Below are 26,591 nucleotides of genomic sequence, written 5' to 3'. Positions count from 1 at the left end.
TGAGCTGTAGCTACCATACTACACTGTTCAATGTCACCCACTTCGACGCAATTAGGCTTCGTTGCCGTTAATATTTAAGCTTCCACATTTCTGTATTGTAGAAATCAGTGGATGTGTCCCAAAATGAATAGTGGAAACATGCTCTGAAATTAAACATTTTGTAGCCATTTTCGGCAACTTGTTTGAAAATGAAATCTTAAAGAGACAATACAACAAATAAGTTAAAGGGACAATACGACAATACCAAATATACAATAAATACAAATACACACTTATATAGAGTACAACATGGTACAAATAATGGCTATGGATATGATGAAAACATAAAAAAGTCAAAAAATTTATTTCTCTAATTAAATTCGCAAAATAATGTATCACAAAAGCTTTTTTTTAGCACTTTTCAATAAGCTGTATATTTTAAGTATGTTGCATTCCGGTCATTTTTTTTACACCTATGGATACTATGTGCTTAGCACTTCAAAACCATCCAAAGAAATTCTACTTGCGACCATGAAAGAAAAAGTTACAGTGTATCTTTTTCTGCACTATAAGGACAATGTGAATATGGTACCCTAAAACAAGTCCACACAAAATTAGTATGTACTGATTTTTGTCCCCCGCCTTTCGAAGAAAGCAGGGGACTATTAAAATGGGTTCGTCCGTCTGTCTGTCCATCTGTCTGTCCGTCACACTTTTTGGGACACAATAACTCTCTTCCTAATTGAGCTAGAATGTTCAAACTTGGTGTATGTGTTTATTAGGTCAATGCCTTGATGGAGTTCGAAGATGAGCATTTTCCGCTTAGGGTAAGCAGAGATAAGCAATTTGATTGGTTGATGCTTTGGGACACGATAACTCTCTTCCTAATTGGGCTAGAATGTTCAAACTTGGTGTATGTGTTGATTAGGTCAATGCCTTGATGGAGTTCGAAGATGAGCATTTTCCGCTTAGGGTAAGCAGAGATAAGCAATTTGATTGGTTGATGCTTTGGGACACGATAACTTTTAATTGAGCTAGAATGTTCAAACTTGGTGTATGTGTTTATTAGGTCAATGCCTTGATGGAGTTCGAAGATGAGCATTTTCCGCTTAGGGTAAGCAGAGATAAGCAATTTGATTGGTTGATACTTTGGGGCACGATAACTCTCTTCCTAATTGAGCTAGAATGTTCAAACTTGGTGTATGTGTTAATTAGGTCAATGCCTTGATGGAGTTCGAAGATGAGCATTTTCCGCTTAGGGTAAGCAGAGATAAGCAATTTGATTGGTTGATGCTTTGGGACACGATAACTTTAGTTCTAATTAAGTGAGATTGATGAAACTTGGTGTATAGATTTATTATATGAATACCTTAAATAAGTTCGATAATGAACATTTTTTGCTGAGGGTAAGCAGAGTGATAAGCAATTTGATTGGTAGAAACTTTGGAACACAATAACTCTCCTTCTAATTGAGGTAGAATGTTCAAACTTGGCATAGGTGTCTATTAGGTGAATGTTTAAACTTGATGTATATGTAGATGTTCATTAGGTGAATGTCTTGACTGAGTTCAATAATTAACATTTCGAGCTGAAGCTAAGCAGAGCTAATCGATTTCATTTGTCGATGGTTTGAGACAAGATAATCTTGATTCTATCTGATAGAGAGTGATGAAACTTAGTGAAAAAAATAAATGTGCGATTAATTAATATGTGTCATCTATTTATTTTGCAATTTTGGCGGGGGACATCAGCCTCACTGTTGGCTTGTTATTTTTCAAATGAGTGCTGGGGTAGAAGTTGACCACCCGCTTTATCAGACAGGGTCAAAATTAGAAGGTTGCTATTCCACCATAGAATGCAGTCTGTGCTTAAAAAAGGTGATAAATACACATGTGAAAACCGCAATTTTACCCATAAAATGAATAATTCCTGTACAGTCCTTTAGAGCGACATCAGACTGTAACCACTTCAGCATGTTACCTCTTGCCCCTAGGGGGTGTCATACCATAAGTTTGATCAAAAACTTCCGACCCCCCATCTTAGCACTTTTTGCGATTTTTGCATGGTCTTCTCGCAGATACACTCTTAATCCTTCATTTCTCCAAGGGGAAATAAGTTAGGGCATTTTTAATGGTATCGTTGAAGTTGGGTCAATGAGATCTACATACATTCCAAATTTCATGAAAATCGTACCAATATTAAAGAAGTTGTCAATTCTGTTTACTTCCGGGACTTCCGGGAAATGACGTTATTTTTGAAATTCGAAAATCGGAAATAGCAGATTTCAAGGTACTCAAAGAAAAAAGAATTAGTAAGATAGGTCACATAGTCACAGAGTTATTGGTATGTAGGTCAATATCTTCGTTCGTAAAATTCGGTGATTTCGGATTCGTAAAACGTTTTGAAAATATATTTAATCAAAAGCTGCCACCCAATTTTGGGGCGGAAGGTCAAAGTTTCAGAAAGATCCCATCGTTAGATTCCGAGAAATCCGATTTGCAGAAAGTACACAAAAAAAAAAAAGATAACAATAATAATAATAATAATAATCTTAACAAAAACAATAAGCTTTCATATGAAATTTGAAAGCTTAATAACTAGATCTGCAAAGCAGATATGAAAGCTTTCATATTTACAGTCACTTCTGTTGGTTATATGAAGAATCTCAGCAACCTCTAACTAGTCTAATGAAACGGACATGGGTCATACAGTGAACTATGTGGGAAATTTGTTTCGGTCAACATCGCCCTCAGGGCTGGCCACGAATAAATTGATGGCGAGCAGATGACTGCTCACGCAAATTTAGGTTTGGGCGAGCAAGGCGAGCAATAAAAATTGCTCACGCAAAATGTTGTTTGCGTGAGCACACATTTTGTAACATTGTTTCAATTTAAAATCATAAGAAAATTGCTATTCCTGGCACAAAGTTTGCAGTAAACATGTGTGACCATCGCTTTCTGTTTTTGACAGTCATACGTACTCTTCTTTATTAAAACCAATTTCCGTATGGATTTCTTCACCCCACGAAATAAATGTGGATAGGGCAATCAGGTTGCCTTTGGCCATTATTACGCTTAGATTGAAAATTATACGACTGCACAATGGAATAAAAACCGAAGTTCTGATAAAATAGGAAATACCGATAAATATTAGTTTGAAACGTGTTCATTTAGCGTGAATGCCTAATGCCGGATGTAAACATTCTTTACTTTAGACTCGATTATCACGCGTTCGTTACTGGTGTTCGTAGGAAAAACAGTCATAACGTTCAGGTCTAAAGTGTATTTTTAGTAACAAGAGTGCTGAGTAACTTTTTAGCCAATCAAATTTAAGGAGGAAATGCCGCGTGCAGCTGGGTGAATCTCAGTTTGACAGACGAATTTATGAAGTTATTGACATTGTTGGTTTAGTTTCGGCAATAAACTTGTCAATATTTTGATTATTTTTACAGGGTTTTCTTAAAATTTTGCGCGAGCAACGAACCGCTCGCGTAAATGTAGATTTACGCGAGCACAGCGCGAGAGCGAGCAACTGCTCGAGTCTCGTGGCAAGCCCTGGCCCTGGCCTGCTTTTATATCGAATTTTGCAATGATTCTTTTATGTGGATGACAGTAGGGTTCTTAATGTTGCAGAGTAATGTGTACAAGGTACAGCAATTTTTGTTCGATCTGTATGACTGAACATTGTTCCTTGCCATATACTGTCCATCGTGAGATTAGAATATTTGATTCCCTGGTTGTATGGACAAGGAATAGGGTTGTCTGATCCAAGTTTGGGGTTTTTCGCCTGGTCCTCCGCTTTCCTCCCAATGCTGAAGAGACTACAGGATGCAAAGTTTTGAAAGAAAATTGAACAACAAGTTAGTCCTGAAATGACCTAGTTTTGAGTAAACTCGATTTGTTTCTTTCTCTTCGTTTCAAGATGGTGGCACTTCCGGTTCAATCGGCAGACTTCATATTTTGTGTACACATCAGTACTTTCTTAGCAAACCTGGATCATGGTCGAATGTTTGATATTTGAATATTTCAAAAATTCGAATTTCTCCTTTGATGTTTTCCGTGCCGACAAGGTTGTTTTCGAGTTTTGCTGGTTTTGAATTCGCGCATGCGCTACGCTGGAACCAAAGGTACCATGAGTACCAAATTCCGGCGAGGAACTTTTCACGTTGGTACCTAGGTACCCTGAAAATTGTTCTTGGCACCCAGGTCACCTGCCGTTCGTCGTTTTTTTCCAAGTCAATTTACGGCTTCCATAAGGGTAAAAAAGCGGAATTTCGCCGCGACACCGGCACCGATTATCCGAAAACCTTGAAATTTGGACACAATACGCCCATTACCACCACGGACTCTGTGCTTTACCCCCATTTTTATCCCATTTAAAAAAAAAAAGAGTTTTAGCAAAAAAACGATTTTCGGAATTTAATATTGGTTTTAATTAATTTTGAAATTGCAAATGCAAAGAGGTTTTATCGCATCTTCTGTATGTGATAGGTATTAGTACTATACCCATTATCCTTAAAAGACAATTTTTTAAAATGACCGCATCGATGTATTGACACTAGAAACCGAAATTGCCTATTTTGACTGCTGAGGCATCCTTCCGGTGGTCCAAATCTCTGGGATTTCTAGCGGTTGGCTGCGCCGGGATGATATTTATCACATATTAAAAGGAGGAAATGCTCAGATATCAAGAACACTAAAATTTCGATAAAATACGGCAATTTTTTAAGCAAAAAAACTTTGATGGTTGGGGGTGGGTTTTGAATTTATTTTCAACGTTCTCGGAATTCCACACTCTTCTATTTTTAATATGTGATAGCTAGAATTCCAAGGGACATTCCTTGCAAATTTGAAGGCAATCGGACCAACGGAACGTTGCCTGGGCAGAGCAAATCAACCCCGGTCGCGAAAATTTGCTCATTCTTCAACGTTATTATAATATTGTATTATGACCGCCATCTTAGATACATCTGGGTCCCCGATCCACCGTAACTTACCAAACCACTCCGAAATATACCCAAAATCCCAAAATAGACCGTAATTTCTTTTGACTTCGCGAATGCGCCACGCTGGAACCAAATGTACCATGACTACCAAATTCCCGCGAGGAACTTTTCACGTTGGTACCTAGGTGCCCTGAAAAATTCAACGCGATACCTGCATTCATTCAGGTCGTTTGTTCTTGCCACCCAGGTCACATGCTGTTCGTCGTTTTTTTTCCAAGTCAATTTACGGCTTACATAAGGGGAAAAAAGTGGAATTTCGCCACGACACCGGCACCGATTGTCCGAAAACCATGAAATTTGGACACAATACACCCCGGACTCTGTGCCTTACTCCCATTTTGATCCGATTAAAAAAAAAAGAGTTTTAGCAAAAAAAAAGATTTTCGGAATTTAAATTTGGTTTTAATTAATTTTGAAATTGCAAATGCAAAGGGATCTTATCGCCTCTTCCGTATGTGATTGCTATTAGTACTATACATATTATCCTTAAAAGACATTTTTTTAAAATGACCGCAACACTAAAAACCGAAATCGTCTATTTTGACTGTATCATACATTAAATAGTATATGCACGCTCACATTGAAAAAACACAACACAACTTTATGGATAACAATCACTAGCAACTTTAATAGTGCACATTTCAACGTTTGAAATGTGGTCGTATATTGTCATCGCCCCCGTCCGTCCGGCTAAAGTTAATATCCGATTACTTTAAATTTGTACACAGTGTTTAAGGTCATGAGATGAAGAAGTCTATTGATTTTCAGCGATTTCCAATAATTAGTCAGAGTTATGGCCCTTGATCACTTCAAAAAATCTTGTGGACGCTCTAGAGACTAAATTTAGTATCCGATTGACTTTAAATTTATACACAGTGTTTAAGGTCATGAGACGAAGAAGCCTATTGATTTTCAGCGATTTCCGATAATAACTTTCAGAGTTATGGCCCTTGATCACTTCAAAAAATCTTGTGGACGCTCTGGAGGTTAAATTTTATGAATTCTTTTTTCTTTGAGTACCTTGAAACATTTACTTCAAATCGCTGTGATTTCGAACCGAAAGTTGAGACCAACTTGACAACTTCTTTAATAGTTGCGCGATTTTTATGAAATTTAGTATGTAAGTAGATCTTATCGATGCGACTTGAAAGATGTCGTTAGAAATGTTCTAAATTATCTCCCCTTGATGAAATTAAGGATCAAATTTTTTTTTAAAAATCGACGAAATATAGGTCAGATCGCCTTGATTTATTTTTTCTGAACTAGCTAAGAAAGTACTGATGAGTACACAAAATTCCAGACATTCAAAGTCTTTTTGGATGGTTTCATGCACAAGACTACCAAAAGGAATCGCGATAGAGAAAGTTTAAGAAAAATCCTTGGAGCAGTTTTTGAGATAAATGCGTCCAAAAACGCTCCAAATCAGAAAATACTTGATTTTCAGCATGCCATAGTTTGCTGCCTGGTCATAGTATCCGTATGAATTGGGTATCATACGACAGTCCAATCATCGTGCCACCCAACGATACATTAGTTTGTTTAATCCGTTGAAATTGGACGTAGAAATCCTGTTTTTCCCAAAAGCACTCATTTTTTGCGGGTTTTTTTTTCAAAATTTCGAGCATTATTTCGACTACTTCAGGTTTATGGATCGTTGTTGAAATTGCTTTATCCAGCGGTCTGACCATATGGCTTTATGCTGCAGAGGTTTCAGAAAGATCGATTGATGCTTTCAAAAAAAAATAAGGGTTGGAAAATGGGTAGAAAATTCGAAAAAAATTGAAAAATAAAGGGCAATAACTCTGAATGAAACATATTACTGGAATCAGATGGACATCTGGTATCCAAATATGTAGTTCAAATTTGAAAATTTTGAAAAATAAAAGAGTCATACAGATTTGAATGAATGCCGGTAATGAAAATTCAAAAGTGAAGTAAAAACAAAACAATTCTTTCAGTCAAATCATCGCATTATCTTTGACCACATAATGTCGTAGCTTTCAGTTATAGGCCTTAACACTACCGTAGCCTATCGATACGATAGCCTACTTTTTGAGAATTATGCACCACAAAAATAACTTTTTATTGGTCAATTTTGTTATCTACTAAGTAGAAAATAATATGTCAAAGTAGAATTCTTCTTGTAACATGTAGGCCTAGGCCTACATGAAAGCAACGAATGCTGAGAACAATAATGACAGTGAAACAACAGTTATGTTATTTTTAAAATTATGTAGTTGCTATGGCAACCACCCAAAGACCTTGATATTTCCCTAAAATTACACAATTCATAATATTTTATATTACATGTGTTATAAGTATATGCTAAAATGCTTACTGGTATCGTACTTAAAATGTGGGGATCATTTGCAATTCAGTATAGTAAACACCATTGAAGATGGTATAAACATTGCATTTTTGTTGGTTTGTTTTTCGTTTCGGTTACCCGTACTATAACATCCAAATATTAAGTAATATACAAGAGTAAAGACATGTGATTTTAAAAATTCACAAACACATTTATTTTTAAAAAAAATTTCACTTCAATATCTCAATTCCTTCATATTTTATTTATGTTGTAATAACGGCCAAAATGGGCAATTTGCTACTGAGGAATGTTTTTCAAAAGTGAACCCCCTTTCCTGCTGTTGAGAGAAGACATAAAAATATTTTGATTTTATTTATTTTTTAAAATCTTGCCGGATAGCTTCTGATTTTAAGATAATACAATTATCAATATTGATGTCATAAATATTGGGAAATAATGCTTTTTGGAAAAAAAATAACTGTGGTTGCTATGGTAACAACTTAATATTTTTCAAACTTACACAATCCATATAATTTGATATTGCATGGGTTTCAAATATTTTAAATTGCTTACTTTAAAATGTGGAGATCACCTTGTGTATCTCCATTCCTTTTTGTCCCCCGCCTTTCGAAGAAAGCAGGGGACTATTAAAATGGGTTCGTCCGTCTGTCTGTCCGTCACACTTTTTGGGACACAATAACTCTCTTCCTAATTGAGCTAGAATGTTCAAACTTGGTGTATGTGTTGATTAGGTCAATGCCTTGATGGAGTTCGAAGATGAGCATTTTCCGCTTAGGGTAAGCAGAGATAAGCAATTTGATTGGTTGATGCTTTGGGACACAATAACTTTTAATTGAGCTAGAATGTTCAAACTTAGTGTATGTGTTTATTAGGTCAATGCCTTGATGGAGTTCGAAGATGAGCATTTTCCGCTTAGGGTAAGCAGAGATAAGCAATTTGATTGGTTGATACTTTGGGGCACGATAACTCTCTTCCTAATTGAGCTAGAATGTTCAAACTTGGTGTATGTGTTGATTAGGTCAATGCCTTGATGGAGTTCGAAGATGAGCATTGATGAAACTTGGTGTATAGTTTCATTACAGTAATACCTTGACTAAGTTTGATAATGAGCATTTTCTGCTCAGGGTAAGCAGAGCGATACGCAATTTGATTGGTCGAGACTTTGGAAAACAATAACTCTCCTACTTTGATTGTTAGACTATAAGTAAAGATATACTGTTTGATTGTTCAATACTTTGTAAAAGATAATTTGTGATAAATTTATATGTGTCCTCTAATTATTTTCCTATTTCGGCGGGGGACATCAGCCTCACTGTTGGCTTGTTATTTTACTAATGTCCCAAAAATAGGCAATTTGCTCCCGTGGAAAATTGTTCAAAAATGAACATATATTCAGCTCTTGAGAGAAGGCATATAGATATTTTTACTATTTTGTTCTCTGTTTATCTTACTTGATAGCTACTGACTTTAAAATGCATAACAACCAGGTTCAATATTTCAGATATAACATGGACAAAACCATTTTTGATGAAAAAATTGACCAAAATCACTTTGGAATTTTTGAGAAAACTACATATGTATGTATTTTGGAGTTGCTGGGGAAATCGGAGTAATTATTACACAAATGTGAAAATCGAAACATAATTGGCCTTAAAGTTGTATTTCATGAATTTACATCTACATTTTTAATAGTTTCGATATGAAATGAAATATGGCATCGCAAAAAACACCAAAAATGACTTTTTCAAGGCGTTGAAAAACCTTTCTTCCGCAAAAAGTCAAAAATCGCAACTTTGAGCCTCCATAAAAAAAAAATTTCATCCGATTTTGAATCTGTAAAAAGTTTTGTGAGAAGAATGATGAGATCTAATTGAAAAATTAATAAAATCAAATGTATAATAATAATCTCAAAATCATCTTTTCCACCTACTAGTACAGAAAAAAAATTTCATGGCGATCTGACCTATATTTACAGGCCACAAAATTTCACGCGAACGATAGCAATCGGTTACGTGTGGTCGCGCCAGCTCAAAAACACGCGACCGATTTCCAGGTTACGCAAATTGAAATATCGGTTATATGTTAACAAATTTCATTAACAGATTTATTCACATTTGATACATTTTTTTATACAGGATGATTTTGTGACACGGATCTAAATTATTTGTATTACAGTGCACTCTGTCACATCCAACCTCTGATCACTCCGGCACTCTGTTACATCCAACACCATTTTCATGTCCCGATTTATTTCCTTATTACTTCAGCCAAAAAATCTCTGGGTAATTCGACCTCTGTACGTTCCGGATTACGACATCAATCAGCCGTCCCCTCATACGATTTCCATTGAATCGACACCGTATAATCCAGCCTTCAATCGGTGGGTGTGAAGCAAACACTTACCGATCAATTATCTGTGAGATTAAAACTGGATGGGTGTGAAGCCAGAAAAGATTAACAAGCAATAATCAATTAATTTTCTGTGAGATTAAAACTCGCTACCGTGGGTCTTTGTTGATTACTTTGATAATTTTAATCTCTTGTACGACAGTTGTGACAAATACTCAAGAATATCCACGAATTTTCCCCCTAATTCAGTCATAAAAATATTCCTAGCACCTGTTGGAAACATTCGTTGCGCATGCTGATTGAACCTGAATAACCTATAAGTTTGGTCACCCTACGGATCTCTTTGAACCGTGTGCTGACGACCTGGGATGCTCCAGTCACAGTCCGGAATGTCCCGAATTGACAGAATTGCAATCGAGTGACGTGGAATTCAGTCCTGTCACAGTTCTGTCAGTCCCGACGATGGAGGTGGTGTGAGTAGAATTGTGACGTAATTAAACACGACGAACAGGTTTCGGCTGCATGGTTGGATGAGATATTTATATATCCAGTCGACGCATGCGTTGTAGCCCGAAGTACCTATGTTCACTCGATTGTCACTATTTTTGGTATTTGGAGAATTTAATTCCGGAACATTCAATCGAGTATGCCCATTATCAATGAACACGTGATAGGAAAGACAAGAGTGCGATCAACTGAAGACCGCAAAGAAGATAAATTAACGACAGGCTTGACCTATTCAAAATGCCTACGCATGTTAAATGAAATAAAAATTAATGTAATAAAATTTTGAATGTACAGAAAGGTTTATCATTTTTAAAGGGAATAACATTCTGGTGATTCGAAGTTCTATGTTCAAAGCTACATTATAATAATACTTCCGGTTTTCGAAGTTACAATATTTCCGGTTTTGAGAAAAATGGGTTTTCCGACACTCTGCGTAATCCGACATATTGTAATGATCCCGTACGATGTCGGATGTGACAGAGTGCACTGTATAGCACAAACTCCATTCATTCATTCTTGGCATTTCATTTCTCCATCTTACCGGTACTTTGACGGATCACTATTTTGACCCCACATAGGCTATTGACCAGTTGCAGGTTGATTTAAAAATGCCCCTCACCCCTAATTCTTTAAATGATTAGTTAATCTATACTAATATTTGTGACTGTCGTTTGTCTGTCTGTCTGTCTGTTCGGGGTTGGCGGCTACACTAGGTCTGCCCCGAATCTGAAATTTGGGGTATAAGGCTAGCTCGGGCCGGGGAGTAACATAGGCCAGGTGGCGTTAGTCTACCACTTCAGGTTTCGGAGTTATGACCCCCGAGCGAAGTCTGTCTGTTCGGGGTTGGCGGCTACACTAGGTCTGCCCCGAGTCTGAAATTTGGGGTATAGGGGTAGCTCGGATCAGGGAGTAGCATAGGCCAGGCGGCGTTAGTCTACCACTTCCGGTTTCGGAGTTATGACCCCCGAGTGAAGCCCGGTATCCTGCTAGTTATGTCATAAATATTTGAAAGCGTACCTTTGGATTTTCAAACACAAAATAAGAAATGAGTTTGACTATTTAACATGTCGGCTATATTTCCAAAGAATTTACTACACATGTTCCTTTCAGTTTTCACTATAGCCATGCTGCAGTACCAATGAACCGTATGTATTTTATCAACTTTGACCCCCCCCCCCTCCCCGACATCGGGAGCGATAATGTAAACGATTTTACTGTCCTGTCTATTTTAATATTATTTCATGACATCAAACTATTCTGTTTCCTTTTGAGAATTTGTGTATAGAGTGCCAAGGTTTATAAATACTGTTTGTCAATCAGTCGCTACCTATGAGTGAGGCTATCTCATGCTACGTGTTTGGATGAATGATTGCAAGTGACCAGTGTAATATGAAGTACGCATGTAGTCTTCAGTGACCCTTCAGTGACCGAAAACAATGTGGTAGCTACCATTCCTGGTTTTTGAAGGTCAGATATGATATAAAAACGAAAATCCATTAGTAATTTTTGGAACCGATTCCCCTCATTATTAAAATGTAGGGATTTAGTGAAGTGGAACATGTTTTATTGTTTAAATGGGGACACCAAGGGATTAAAGTCATAAACACTTAACCTCAAAATATAATATTAAATATAAAAGAATATAAATTAGTCAAGTTATTTCTTTAAAAAATACTTCCACTGCAAGTGATAATGAATAATAGCACCATTTAAATCTGGATAAAACATGAAAACAGCACAACCATTTTATGTAACCAATTGGTTACGCAATGGTCATCTGGCGTAACCAAAGAAAATGGTTACGCAGAGCATAAACCCGGAACCATTTTTTTGGTTACGCCAAATTTGAAATTTCATGGTCTGTATTTTGTCGATTTTTTTAAAAACTTTGATCCTTAATTTAGATATGTCATAACTTATGGGAGATAAGTTATGACATATCTAATGGTATCGTTGAAGTTGGGTCAATGAGATCTACATACATTCCAAATTTCATGAAAATCGTATCAATATTAAAGAAGTGTCCGTTCTGTTTTTTTTTCCTGGACTAGATGTCAATGACGTAATGTTCGAAAATCGGAAATAGCAGATTTTAAGTAAATATTTCAAAGTACCCAAAGAAAAAGAAAATTAGTAACACAGGTCACATAGTCACAGAGTTGTGGGTATGTAGGTCAATTTCTTTTGTTCATAAAATTAGGTGATTTTGGATTCGTAAAACGTTTTGAAAATATATTGATTCCAAGGCCACCACCCATTCTTGGAAGGAGGCTAACTAGAAATGATTGATTTCAAGCTGTTAATGGGAAATTTTCACTGCTAATTAACTTTGTCGGCACGAAAAAACTTCAAGGGCGATATTCGAATTTTTGAAATATTCAAATTAATGGGGCATTGGTTGCAGCGTGCGCATGTGCAAAGCTGAAATTCATTTCTCTGCTCTGCAAGAAAAAGTAGCTGACTTGTTTCCTTACTTTTGGAGCAATCAATATACATTACAAGGTGGCCCTGAAAATCTCAGCTCAATCAATTCAGTCAAAATGGAGATATGAGCTTAATACATGTCATAAACTGCAAATCTTAGCCAATGTATCTATGTAAAGCTCTGTGTTGCATTCTATTAATGCTAATGGACTGTAATTTGGAGAGTAACCTCTTCAGGTATTGAGGGAGAACATATATGAATTTCAAGGAGGTAGGGTGACTAGAAGGGACCAAGGCTGTGGTGTTCAGTTGTGCACTTTTTTGCAATTCCGTCTCTTTTCGCTCTATGCTGATGTATGAGCCCTGTTTTTTTATACGCCCACATTTTCATGTGGACGTATATTGTCGTCGCCTCTGTCAGTCCGTCCGTCCGTCCACAATTGTTTGTAATCAGTCTACAGGTCACAAATTTTATCCGATTTCAACGAAACTTGAAATATAGGTTTATCACCCTAAGATCTCGGTTCCTTTCGATATTGGCATGTATCAGACTGTAACTTCATGGATTATGGCCCCTGATTGTACGAAAAATCACGTTTTTAGCTTGTGAACACTGTAGAGGTCACAATTTTTATCCGATTTGGTTTAAACTTGAAATGTATTCTTATAACCCAAGGACGACTGAGTTCGAATTTCGTGAAAATCGGACCAAAACTGACAGACAAAATGGCCCCCCTTCGTTCTCAAATAGCGTAAAAATATGGTATATCAAGGTTGTGGACCCTATAGAGGTCACAATTTTTATCCGATTTTGTTCAAACTTGAAATGTAAGTTTATAACACAAAGATCTCGGTTCCTTAAGATATTTGCGCATATCGGACCGTAACTTCCTGAATAATGGCCACTTATTGTATGAAAAATCGCGTTTTTAGCTTGTGGACTCTATAGAGGTCATAATTTTTATCCGATTTTAAAAATCGTTTTATTATATCACCGTTACACCCTAAGGAAGGCCAAATACGAATTTCGTGAAAATCGGCCCAAAACTGACAGACAAAATGGCTGCCATTCATTCTCAAATATCGTAAAAATATGGTATATCAAGGTTGTGGACCCTATAGTGGTCACAATTTTCTTGAAACTTGAAATGTAAGTTTATAACCCAAAGATCTCAGTTCCTTTCGATAATCACGCATATCGGACCGTAACTTCCTGAATTATGGCCCCTGATTGTACGAAAAATCGCGCTTTTAGCTTGTGGACCCTATAGAGGTCATAATTTTTATCCGATTTAAAAAATTGTATTATTATATCACCGTTACACCCTAAGGACGGCCAAGTTCAAATTTCGTGAAATTCAGCCCAAAATTGACAGACAAAATGGCCGCCCTTCGTTCTCAAATAGCGTAAAAATATGGTATATCAAGGTTGTAGATCCTATAGAGGTCACAATTTTTATCTGATTTTGTTGAAACTTGAAATGTAAGTTTATAACCCAAAGATCTTGGTTCCTTTCGATATTCGCACATATCGGACCGTAACTTACTGAATTATGGCCCCTGATTGTACGAAAAATCGCGTTTTTAGCTTGTGAACCCTATAGAGGTCATCATTTTTATCCGATTTAAAAAAACGTATTATTATATTGCAGTTACACCCTAAGGACGACTGACTTCGAATTTCGTGAAAATCGGCCCCAAACTGACAGACAAAATGGCCGCCCCTTATACTCAAGTATGGTAAAATTATGGTATATCAAGGTTGTGGACCCTATAGAGGTCACAATTTTTATCCGATTTTGTTGAAACTTGAAATGTTAGTTTATAACCCAAAGATCTCGGTTCCTTTCAATATTTGCGCATATTGAATTGTAATTTCCTGAATTATGGCCCTTGATTGTAGGAAAAATCACTTTCTTTTTAGCTTATCTATCCATCTCTCAAAAATGTGGGCATATCCTGCCTGGCAGCCCCTGGTTTTTTTAAATATTGCAGCTATTAAGCTGAAATTTTCAGAGAATCATCCTACATGTATTCCAACGTGGCTATGCAAATTTCAGCTTGTTAGCTCAAGTAGAACTGTATATTTTAGACTGTGATAAGCATAAAAGGACATTTTTCAATGGAAAGCGATCTATGTACAGAATGCGGTTTTTCGTTCAACTGAATGTGCTTGCATTTAATTTTGGCTGAAGCTATGAACCTGAAATTTGCAGGGTCACTTTGTGTAATCTATTGGAAGGTGGTTCGCTGCAATATTAAGGAAATGCACCCCTCCTCAGTTGAGTGACAATATTGAGGTCATTTAGCTACTGTGGGCGTATGTTTCGTTGCCTGGCAACCTATCTTTAATATTTTTCAGAGGAAAATCGATGTAATGCTGATATAGTTGATACAACTCCAGGTGGTTTACCAACATCCAACAAACCAGCAACATCTGCCGAAACAATGCCGTCCGACAAACCAACTTCATCTGACAAACCAGCAACATCACCTGAGCAAAGTACGGCAACCTCAGCAGTAACACCACCATCTACCACCATCCCCATGCCATCTTTGGTCTTTACATTAAATGATGCCACAACTAAAGAACCATGTATCAAGTTAGAACTTAGCGATCGTATTTTTGTGACTTACAACCAATCTGATGGTGTGGTAAGTCACATCACGTTACATGTTTCTACCACACAGACATTTTATATAATTTAGAAAACTATTGTACATTATCAACATGTTGTTTGGAAATTTGTTATTGAATTGCATTGAAGCATATATTATGTAAAAAGCATTCCAATAATGCCTTATAATATTTATATAGTATAATCCCTAAGTTGATTGCAGAAAGAATAACAAGATTGTATATATTTACCTTGCGATTTTTATGTAAAAACAGGGAAAAGTAGTTGTGTTGAAAATTGCAAATGATGCAGATGTAGGTGGAAATTGTTCAACAAATGATTCAACAGCCATGCTAAGTCTGAAGTACCATAATAATACAGATGAAATGAATTTCGAATTCCGTGATGAAAATGGACAATCTTCTCTGGATACCATAGAGTATAAGTATTTGTTGGATAATCGTTTCCCTAATGCTTCAAACCGTAAGTATTTACAAGACTTTACTGTCATAGAAATAGTGTATGCACAAGTCAATTTTTTTTTACAGTGTGCCCTCTTTTCTGAAAACAGTGTGAACGTGATTAGAGGCTATAGTGTTCGATGAATTCATGAGAGGACTAACCCTATCGATTTTCAGCGTGTTGCAAATTTCTGATAGTTTTTAACGAATGTTTTTCAAATTTGGCGGGAAGCATTGGGGTCTTGAGTAGGGCTGGCAGAAAATACGATATTGCCGACATTCGCATGTAAAGCGTTTTGAAGATCGATAATCAATACAGATTTTAAATATCGATAATCACACAATTATAGGTAGTCACTTGTGAGAAAAAAACCATAAGATATTCCATGTGTGACGCCAGGGCCACAGAGTAAAAATTCCAACCCAAGAAGTGTTGGCTGCTTATGATGAGAGCAAATATTGTGGAATATTGAAATTATATAGACCAAGAGTCAAAAACATGAATTAAGCCATTATACAAGCAGTTCTGTGCACATGAGAAATCCTACAAGAAATAAACTGTTACTGTCAACTGGATTTCAGTCTTATTTCCAGAATCCATTTCAAAGGGAAATAACTACATTTTTATACGCCCACATTGAAATGTGGTCGTATATTGTCGTCGCCCCCGTCCCGTCGGTCCGGCGTCCACAATTGCTTGTGGACGCTCTAGAGGCTAAAGTTAATATCCGACACTGTGTTTAAGGTCATGAGACGAAGAAGCCTATTGATTTTCAGCGATTTCTGATAATTACTGCCAGAGTTATGGCCCATGATCACTTCAAAAAATCTTATGGACGCTCTAGAGGTCAAAGTTAATATCCGATTGACTTTAAATTAATACACAGTGTTTAAGGTCATGAGACGAAGAAGCCTATTGATTTTCAGCGATTTCTGATAATTACTGCCAGAGTTATGACCCTTGATCACTTTGAAAAATCTTGTGGACGCTCTAGAGGCTAAAGTTAATATCCGATTGAGTTTAAATTTATACACAGTGTTTAAGGTCATGAGACGAAGAAGTTTATTCATTTTCAGCCATTTTCGATAATTACTGCCAGAGTTATGGCCCTTGATCACTTCAAAAAATCTTGTAAATGCTCTAGAGGCTAAAGTTAATATCCGATTGACTTTAAATTTATACACAGTGTTTAAGGTCATTAGACGAAGAAGCCTATTGATTTTCAGCGATTTCTGATAATTACTGCCAGAGTTATGACCCTTGATCACTTTGAAAAATCTTGTGGACGCTCTAGAGGCTAAAGTTAATATCTGATTGAGTTTAAATTTATACACAGTGTTTAAGGTCATGAGACGAAGAAGTTTATTCATTTACAGCGATTTTTGATAATTACTGCCAGAGTTATGGCCCTTGATCACTTAAAAAATTCTTGTAAATGCTCTAGAGGCTATTGACTTTAAATTGATACAGAGTGTTTGAGGTCATGAGACGAAGAATCGTATTGATTTTCATTGATTTCCGATAATTACTGCCAAAGTTATGGCCCTTGATCACTTTTAAAAACCTTGTGACCCTCTAGAAGCTAAAGTTATCATCCGATTGACTTCAGATTCATACACAGAGTGTAAGGTCTTGAGACAAACAAGTATATTGATTTTCAATGAATTTTTATGACTTGAACAGCTAAATCCATGATGTTAAAAGTTTCCTATACTAAACGTTAGCATGGGGCAAAACTTTATAAAAACCAAACAAATTCTAATAGTTTTCTGATAATTACTTAATGAGTTGTTACTCTTATTCAGAATTTAAAATACAGATGTGATGTCACCCTTTGATGTTGGCGTACCATTATTTCAAATAATCGTACGGGCAACTTGCCAATCGTACCTTGTCAAATATTAGACTCGAGTGACGTATTTCACTGTAAACGCACGTGCGGAGTGTCTGTATTTTAAGATGTTTAATGGTCTCGAGCTGAGACATTGCGTAATATATTGTAAAAACACTCGGACCTGACGGTCCTCTTGTTGTTACAATATATTACTTAATGTCTCGCTCTCGACCATTAAACAATACTTAATGTATTATAAATGTTTCATTACCGAAAAAAGTAAAAATATGTGACAACCCGGAAGAGTTAGCTGCTGTGGGCGTATGTTACGTTGCCTGGCAACCTATCTTACTCATTAATATTGTTCTGGTCATAAGCGACAAATATATGATCAGATCTGCCAAGAATAGCTACTATAATAATAAATAATCATCTTCACAACCACATGATTTATTTAAAATTGTTCAGTCGCTTACATCCGATAAAACTTGACGGCTTCCATCATCAACTGATGAACATGGGCGTGCTGCGAGATTTTGTTCTGATTCTCTTCCAACCTGGCTTCTGAAAGAGGAGAAAGTACTGGAAGTTCAATCATTACTGGCATTGTTAATCATTCTATAATCACTAGTACTCTTCCTGTATGCTTAAAGTCAGCTCTGATTTCACCTTTGTTGAAGAAACCAAACCTTGATCCTCAGCTGTGTAAGAATTACCGACCTGTTTCCAACTTGCCATTCATCATCAAGGTTATCGCTTCTCAAATTTCAAATTATCTGTCTGAAAATGATTTATATGAATCGCTTCAATCTGCTTACATACAAGGTCACAGCACAGAGACAGCTCTACAATATTGACCTGGCACTGGATAAGAATCTAGCTGTGTACCTAGTTCTTTTGGACCTTGGTGCTGCCTTTGATACTATACTGAGCGCCATGGAAAAGGCATCACTTAGTTTTTCGTATAACAAAATGATCCTGTAAACATATCTTATTTATTTTGCTTCTTATTGTGAACAATATTCAAATGGGAACACATCAATAACAACACATTTGTACACTTATGGATGTTTAATCTGTAATCAACGGTACAAAGTCAGAAGGGTCAAAACCAAAAGTACGACACAGATGTCAGTAGCGCGTGTGTCCTCCACGGATTCTTACGCACGCTGTGCAGCGACGTCGCATGGAATTTACCAATGTTTGAAAGAAGGCCTGGGGCAAATTGTTCCATTCTTGGACAAGAGCAGCATCTAAAGCAGTAATGGTGTGCATCTGTGGTCTCCGATACAGACGGCGTCCAATCTCATCCCAGACACGTTCTACCTGACCTTTTTGATTAATAAAATCCCTCTCGTTTTATTTTTACATTGACGACTGTCTCGGCATTCTCGCTGTTTGTTGTGAATCTGATGGCGATACTGTTTATCGTAGTATGAGTCGTAAAACAACAAAAATAGTCGAGAACATGTGTCATGTTTTCCTCATTATTATTAATATAAAATGGAATAAGCTATTATGTCTGGACTAATCAAGATCAAAATGTCATGTGGTTATTTCCGTCATTTGCCGTGTCTAATTTGCATAATTCGCGGTAAAACGACGGAAATAGCCAAAAACACGTCTCCAGTTTTCTCGATTATTATTAATATAAAATGGAATAAGCTAATGTGTCTGGACTAATCGAGATTAAAATGTCATGTGGTTATTTTGTCATAGGCCGTGCCTAATTTGCATACTTCGCGGATATTATTTGCTTCGCGGATATTATTTGCTACGCGGACCCATTCTCGCATACACTCGTAGTCGTACAGTACACGGCGGGTTTACCGTTAGTTGCCAGTAACGTTGTTGCTTCTTCCTTAGCCATATTTCCTTCTGACTTGATAAATAATGTTTTCAAGCTGTTTTCCATGTGTGAAAAAAACAAATTACAATTATAAACTAGAACTGCGACGCAGTAATGACGGGTTTCACAAGTGCCCCGTTACCCTTGAACATATGTCACTTCCGGTACCGATGAAACCATTAAACAGGTTTCCATTTAAGCATTGCACACATCACATAAAATGTACGCAGAATCAACCAAATCCGGCAATATCAATTCATTGTATACATTCATTACATGTAAGTGATCCTGACAACATTACATTACTTCCGGTGATAATGAAAATGTTAAATTAGTTTCATGAAATCAGAAATAGCATAAGGCATCACATGGTGAAAATTTTATGTAAATCGAATAATATTTGCCACTTTTACAGACCAAAATCCTTGAAAAGTGACTTGTAGAAAATCTAATTTTATGAAAATCGAATAATAATTGACACTTTTATGAACCAAAAACCTTGAAAAGTTACCTGTTGAAAATCGTGAATTTCTCCGCAACTGTACAAGTTAGAAACCATTTTGTGATATCTATATGATCGTTTGGGTTCATTCTATTAGTTGATTGGAATCAAATATCAAAATTTTAAACAAATAACAAATAAGACTCATTTGAATAAATTACTGGTTTTGAAGGTTATAAATACAATTTTTGCCCAAATTACGTCATTTCCGGTGACATTGAAAATGTTAAATTGGTTTGACCTTGTTAAAAATGACATTACGTATTTTTTATTTGATTCCCTGGTTGTATGGACAAGGAGTAGGGTTGTCTGATCCAAGTTTGGGGGTTTTTCCCCGGTCCTCCGGTTTTCTCCCACTGCTGAAGAGACTACAGGATGCAAATTTTTGAAAGGAAATTGAACGATAAGTTAGTTCTGAAATGACCTAGTTTTGAGTAAACTCGATTTGTTTCTTTGTCTTCGTTTCAAGATGGTGGCACTTCCGGTTCAATTGGCAGACTTCATATTTTGTGTACACATCAGTACTTTCTTTGCTAGTACAGAAAAAAAAATCAAGGCAATCTGACCTATATTTCGTCGATTTTTAAAAAAGATTTGATCTTTAATTTCATTAAGGGGAGATAATTTAGAACATTTCTAATGACATCTTTCAAGTCGCTTTTATACGGTCTACTTACATACTAAATTTCATAAAAATCGTGCAACTATTAAAGAAGTTGTCAAGTTGGTCTCAACTTCCGGTTCGAAGTAAATGTTTCAAGGTACTCAAAGAAAAAAGAATTAGTAAAATTTAACCTCTAGAACGTCCACAAGATTTTTTGAAGAGATCAATGGCCATAACTATTACAGTAATTATCGGAAATCGCCGAAAATCAACAGGCTTCTTCGTCTCATGACCTTAAACACTGTGTATAAATTTAGAGTAGCTAAGTCTCTAACTCAATATCATCCAAAGTCTTACACGTTGAAAATACGAATTATTTGTCAATTCAAATCAACATTGATGTTGTGATCTTACCAGGAAAAGACAGGCTTCTGATATCCAATATTTAAGACAAAATAAACATTTTACCATTGGTACACGAATCGTGTACTATAGTCCGTTTTAGCGTCATTTGCAACAAGTGGCCAGAAAGAACGAGGCTAGACATATTCAACTGGGGAGCCTGCGCAATAGACTGGAATAACCAGACGCTTGAAATTACTATAGGGTTGAGACACATGGCGTATTTCGCTGGACATTTGAAATTGATTTGAAATTAAGAGTCAAAACGGAAACAATTGAATGTAAATCAGTTTATATACAATCAGATAACATTATTATATGCGTTGCGACCCATTTGGATCAGTTTCTAGGTCTCAAATATTAGCGATTTAGCTCCTTTAAAGTCAATCAGATACTAAATTTAGCCTCTACAGCGTCCACAAGATTTTTTCAAGTGATCAAGGGCCATAACTCTGACAGTAATTATCGGAAATCGCTGAAAATCTATAGGCTTCTTCGTCTCATGACCTTAAACACTGTGTATAAATTTAAAGTAATCGGATATTAACTTTAGCCGGCCGGACGTGGGCGACGACAATATACGACCACATTTCAATGTGGACGTATAAAATTAACCGCATGCAAATAATATTTAATATATGATAAAGTCAAAATAGTCGATTTCGGTTTTTTGTGTTGCGGTCATTTTAAACAAAATGTCTTTTAAGGACAATGTGTATAGTACTAATAGCAATCACATACGGAAGAAGTGATAAGGTCCCTTTGCATTTGCAATTTCAAAATTAATTAAAACCAAATTTAAATTCCGAAAATCTTTTTTTTTTGCTAAAACTCTTTTTTTAATCGGATCAAAATGGGAGTAAGGCACAGAGTCCGGGGGTGGTAATGAGCGTATTGTGTCCAAATTTCATGGTTTTCGGACAATCGGCGGCGGTGTCGTGGCGAAATTCCTCTTTTTTCGCCCTTACTGAAGCCGTAAATGGCGGAAAAAGCCGAACGGCAGGAACAGTGTGAAGAACAAACGACCTGAACGAATGCAGTTATCGCCTTGAATTTTTCAGGGCACCTAGGTACCAACGTGAAAAGTTCCTCGCCAGAATTTGGTAGTCATGGTACCTTTGGTTCCAGCGTGGCGCGTGCACGAAATAAAGGAAATTATGGTCGATTTTGGGATTTTGGGTATATTTCGGAGTGGTTTGGTAGGTGACGGTGGATCCGGGACTCAGATGGATCTAACATGGCGATCATAGCACAAAATTTTCACGACCGGGTTGATTTGCTCTGCCCAGGCAACGTTCCTGTGGTCCGATTGCCTTCAAATTTGCACAGAATGTACCTTGGGATTCTAGCTATCACATATTAAAAATAGAAGAGTGGGGGATTCTGAGAACGTTCAAAATAAATTCAAAACCCACCCCCAACCATCAAAGTTTTTTTGCTTAAAAAATTGCCGTATTTTATCTAATTTTTATTGTTCTTGATATCTGAACATTTTCTCATTTTAATATGTGATAAGTATCATCGAGGCGCAGCCAACCGCTAGAAATTCCAGATATTTGGACCACCGGAAGGATGCCTCAGCAGTCAAAAAAGGTCAAAATAGGCGATTTCGGTTTCTAGTGTCGATACATCGTTACGGGGTGGTAATGGGCGTATTGTGTCCAAATTTCATGGTTTTCGGACAATCGGTGCCGGTGTCACGGCGAAATTCCACTTTTTTCCCCTCATGGAAGCCGTAAATTGACTTGAGGCCAGGGTCCTTGAAGTTGTACTGCTGCACCCGGTGACCGATATTTATTTAACGGGAAATAAGTGATAATTCATATTATAGCAGTAAATAATTAAAATATTTCATAGGGATTATAATAATATGTATATCATGTCTGGGTATTACAGGGTTAAAACCAATATTAAATTCTGAAAATCGTTTTTTGCTAAAACTCTTTTTTTTTTAATGGGATAAAAATGGGGGTAAAGCACAGATTCCGTGGTGGTAATGGGCGTATTGTGTCCAAATTTCATGGTTTTCGGACAATTGGTGCCGGTGTCACGGCGAAATTCCACTTTTTTCCCCTCTAGGAAGCCGTAAATTGACGAGAGGCAGGTGACGAGAACAAACGACTTGAACGAATGCATTTATCACCTTGAAATTTTCAGGGTGCCTAGGTACCAACGTGAAAAGTTGCTCGCCGGAATTTAGTACTCATGGTACAGTTGGTTCCTGTGTAGCGCATGCGCAAAATCAAAACCAGCTAAACTCGAAAACAACCTTGTCGGCACGGAAAACATCAAAGGAGAAATTCGAATTTTTGAAATATTCAAATACCAAACATTCGACCATGATCCAGGCTATCCTGAAATGTAATAATTTCGGTAATAGGAGACACATTCTCTAAGTCACAACCAATTGTGTATGTTTTCAAGCCCATTAATGTGGATTTTTCACTATTTTTCATTTTCAATTCAAAATGGCGTCTATCAGTTGACCTAAATCAAAATTCTACTGCCTACATTTTATGGGCTTTCCTTCAGGGATTTGGAAAATATAATCCCCTTGTCTGTAAGTAAAATATCAAAAAAGCCTTAGCGATATTTCACATTTCAAGATGGTGGCACTTTCGGTTTGGGCTACAAACTCCATTTTTTGTGTACGAATCAGTAGTGTCGTAACTAGTAAAGAAATACAATTTCAAGGCAATCGGACCTATATTTCGTCGATTTTTTTTAAAACTTTGATCTTTTATTTCATCAAGGGGAGATAATACAGAAAATTTCTAATGACATTTTTCAAGTTGTATCGGTAAGATCTACTGACATACTGAATTTCATGAAAATCGTGCAACTATTAAAGAAGTTGTCAAGTTGATTTTAACTTCCGGTTCGAAATCACAGCGACGAATTTTTGAAATGCGAAAATCTGAAATTGCAGATTTGAAGTAAATGATTCAAGGTACTCAAAGAATTTGTTTTTAGTAAAATAGGTCAAAAAGTCCCAAAGTTACAGCAATGTAGGTCAAATGCATTCGTTCGTAAAATTCGGTGATTTCGGATGTGTAAAACGTTTTGAAAACTTACCTATTCCAAAGCCACCACCCATTCTTTTGGGGGTAGGTCAAAGTTTCAGAAAGATCCCATGGTTAGATTCTGAGATATAAAATTGGCAGGAAAAACACAAAAGTAAAAAATAATAATAATAATCTTAACAGAAACAATAAGCTTTCATATGTAATACATATGAAAGCTTAATAATCTTAACAAAAACAATAAGCTTTCATATGTAATACATATGAAAGCTTAATAAGAATAATAATCCGAACAAAACAATAGTGTTTCACACTGGCTATGCAGTGTGAAACCCTAATAAAACCCAGTATAAATAATTTACGACTTCTACTTCCGTGTCGGTCGTCAAGAGAAACAAAATGGCTTCCAAAACAAATGTCAGACAAAAATACCGGGAAACTTACGGCAAAGAATTTCCAGGAACCATTATGTCCTCGCGTAGAGGCGACGAATTCGCATTTTGTTTAGTCTGTAGGAGTGATTTATGTGTTGCTTACGGTGGTATTACGGTGGTATTGTAAATGACCAAAAGCATATATGCATACTTTCGTATATAAATAGGTAAAAGAAACTCAGATGCATGGACCTAAATCACCAGCTGTTATTTATCAAATAATACAAGGTACTGCTTTAAATAGGTGCTAATTTCTCAAAAAATCCACGCCCTTCAAGCCTACCCTCAATACAAGGCATTCTGATTTTCAATCTCCTCAGGTTGGCATGTATGTGTGAAGCCTCCCCACACCATTACACTTTCCCCACCCCATCGATTTGTTTCGAAGACGCAGCAGTCTGCAAGACGTTCCCCAAGACGTCTCCACACACGTTGACGGCTATCAGCGTGATAAAGATGAAAGCGACTCTCATCACTGAAGAGCACACTTTGCCAGTCTACTCTTCTCCATGTCTGGTGTCCTTGAGCCCATATCAAACGCCGCTGACGGTGATGATCCCTGAGGATAGCTCCAACATAAGGTCGTCGTGCACGCAGGGGTCTCGATAACCGGGTTCGCATCGCAGTTTGCGAATCAATTCTTGCCAGTTGCTAATCAATTTGCCACAAAATAGCTAACTTGATTCGCACAAATGCTAATCATAAATATTGCTTCTTTTCTTTCTCACATGGACAATTTTATGTCCCCTTTTTAACTGTAAAGAGTTGTGGACAGTTTTTATAACGATTTTTCGACATTTCTTCGCCAGTTTAGTCACGATCATCTGGAATCTAATATCTATTACTGGTAAAAGCAAAGTTTTAGCGCCCCCTATATGCGTGGAGTTCCATCACCCTGATTTTTTTTTTTTTTTTAATGACAGACGTTTTTTTTTTTGATAAAATAAAAATAATCCATTGATTTTCTTCACAAAATGGGATAGATATTATGGAATGTATAACAAAGATAGGCACCAGTATTAATGCGGATACTAAATGACGAATTTATAACGGATATTTGCAGCAGGGAATTTTCGATCGACAACAGCGATCTTCGTAGTTGTAGGATAAAGTCTGTCAATTTTTCCGATGTATGACCGATGCATTGCAAGTATCGATGTTAGATCCTGATGCATCGACACGTAAAATATTATTTGATTGATATCAGCACTGACTAGTGAATGGCTGTTATGTCAAAAAATGACATGATTGTAAATATTTAATGTTCAAAAGACGAATCAACCCAGAAATGTCATCGAAATTATTCCGATGGGCCTACTACGTGTCATGAGAGAGGATACACAGCAATGAGCAGATATTAAAATATTTTTAACAATAACTTTGAAATAGTGGGAATGAATAAACCTTTGCATAATATTGCAAAATTCAACAGATAGATTTTACTTCACAGTTTTTCGAAATTGTAGTCAATGGACATTCACACACTGCTAATCAAAACTGGACACTGCTAATCAATTTGCCTGAATTTATCTAACTTGATTAGCAGTTCTGCTAATCAAGTTCGAAAAGTTATCGAGACCCCTGCGTTCACAGAGTCCTACTTCCCTTAGACGACGTCTTATGTGTTGGCACTTACTGGTCCTTGTCTTCCGACGACTGCTGCACCTGTTCGAGTCGCTGGGCAGAATTGTCACGCAGATGAGTGACCCGGATGTAGCGGTCATGAGCCTGGGTTGTAACGCGTTGTGGACCAGGACGTTGATGGTCACGTGTTGATCCAGTAACTCGAACATGTTCCACCAACCTTAGAATAGTGGACTTATGACAATTGTCTGGCAATAGCACGTGTAGACATGCCAGCCCTGGACATTCCCATGGCTTCATTCCGTTGATTTTCAGTAAGTCTCGGCATCTATAGCTCGATTCCTTCACACGTCCAACAACAAATTACGACAGATTGACGTTTCACAGTTCATGTACTGCACATTAAGTTGAAAACATGCTTTTAAAGGGCACACACACAATGCTGCACGTGAATATTGGGTTTTTCATGTGCATCTCGTGCAATTTTTTTTTGTGCACACAGGCCGATATTTTTTGAATTTGGAAGCATTGTGTGAAACAATAGTTCATAGTATACATACAAAACCACCTAGTAATAAAATTATTTGAGAAAAAAAAGTGATGCGTTTTTCATGGCGCTCAGTATATACAGTACACTTCGAGCGGAAGTATGAAATTAGTCCTTGTGGGCTTTTTTTCCACTCAAA

General features: G+C 36.8%; 1 protein-coding gene across 1 annotated transcript in view; it reads left to right on the top strand.

The window, feature by feature from the left end:
* The window catches only part of LOC130010740 (uncharacterized), a 171,969-nt gene that overhangs the window by 120,134 nt on the left and 25,244 nt on the right, over nucleotides 1-26,591 (top strand). The window contains exons 6-7 of the mRNA XM_056098733.1: nucleotides 14,956-15,248; nucleotides 15,487-15,694. Of these exons, the coding sequence (XP_055954708.1) occupies nucleotides 14,956-15,248; nucleotides 15,487-15,694 (501 nt within the window). The remainder of the gene's footprint in view (nucleotides 1-14,955; nucleotides 15,249-15,486; nucleotides 15,695-26,591) is intronic.

Source organism: Patella vulgata, chromosome 1, assembly GCF_932274485.2.
Source record: "Patella vulgata chromosome 1, xgPatVulg1.2, whole genome shotgun sequence".
Classification (NCBI taxonomy): Eukaryota; Metazoa; Mollusca; class Gastropoda; family Patellidae; genus Patella; species Patella vulgata.
This window is presented reverse-complemented; position numbering and strand designations above follow the sequence as displayed.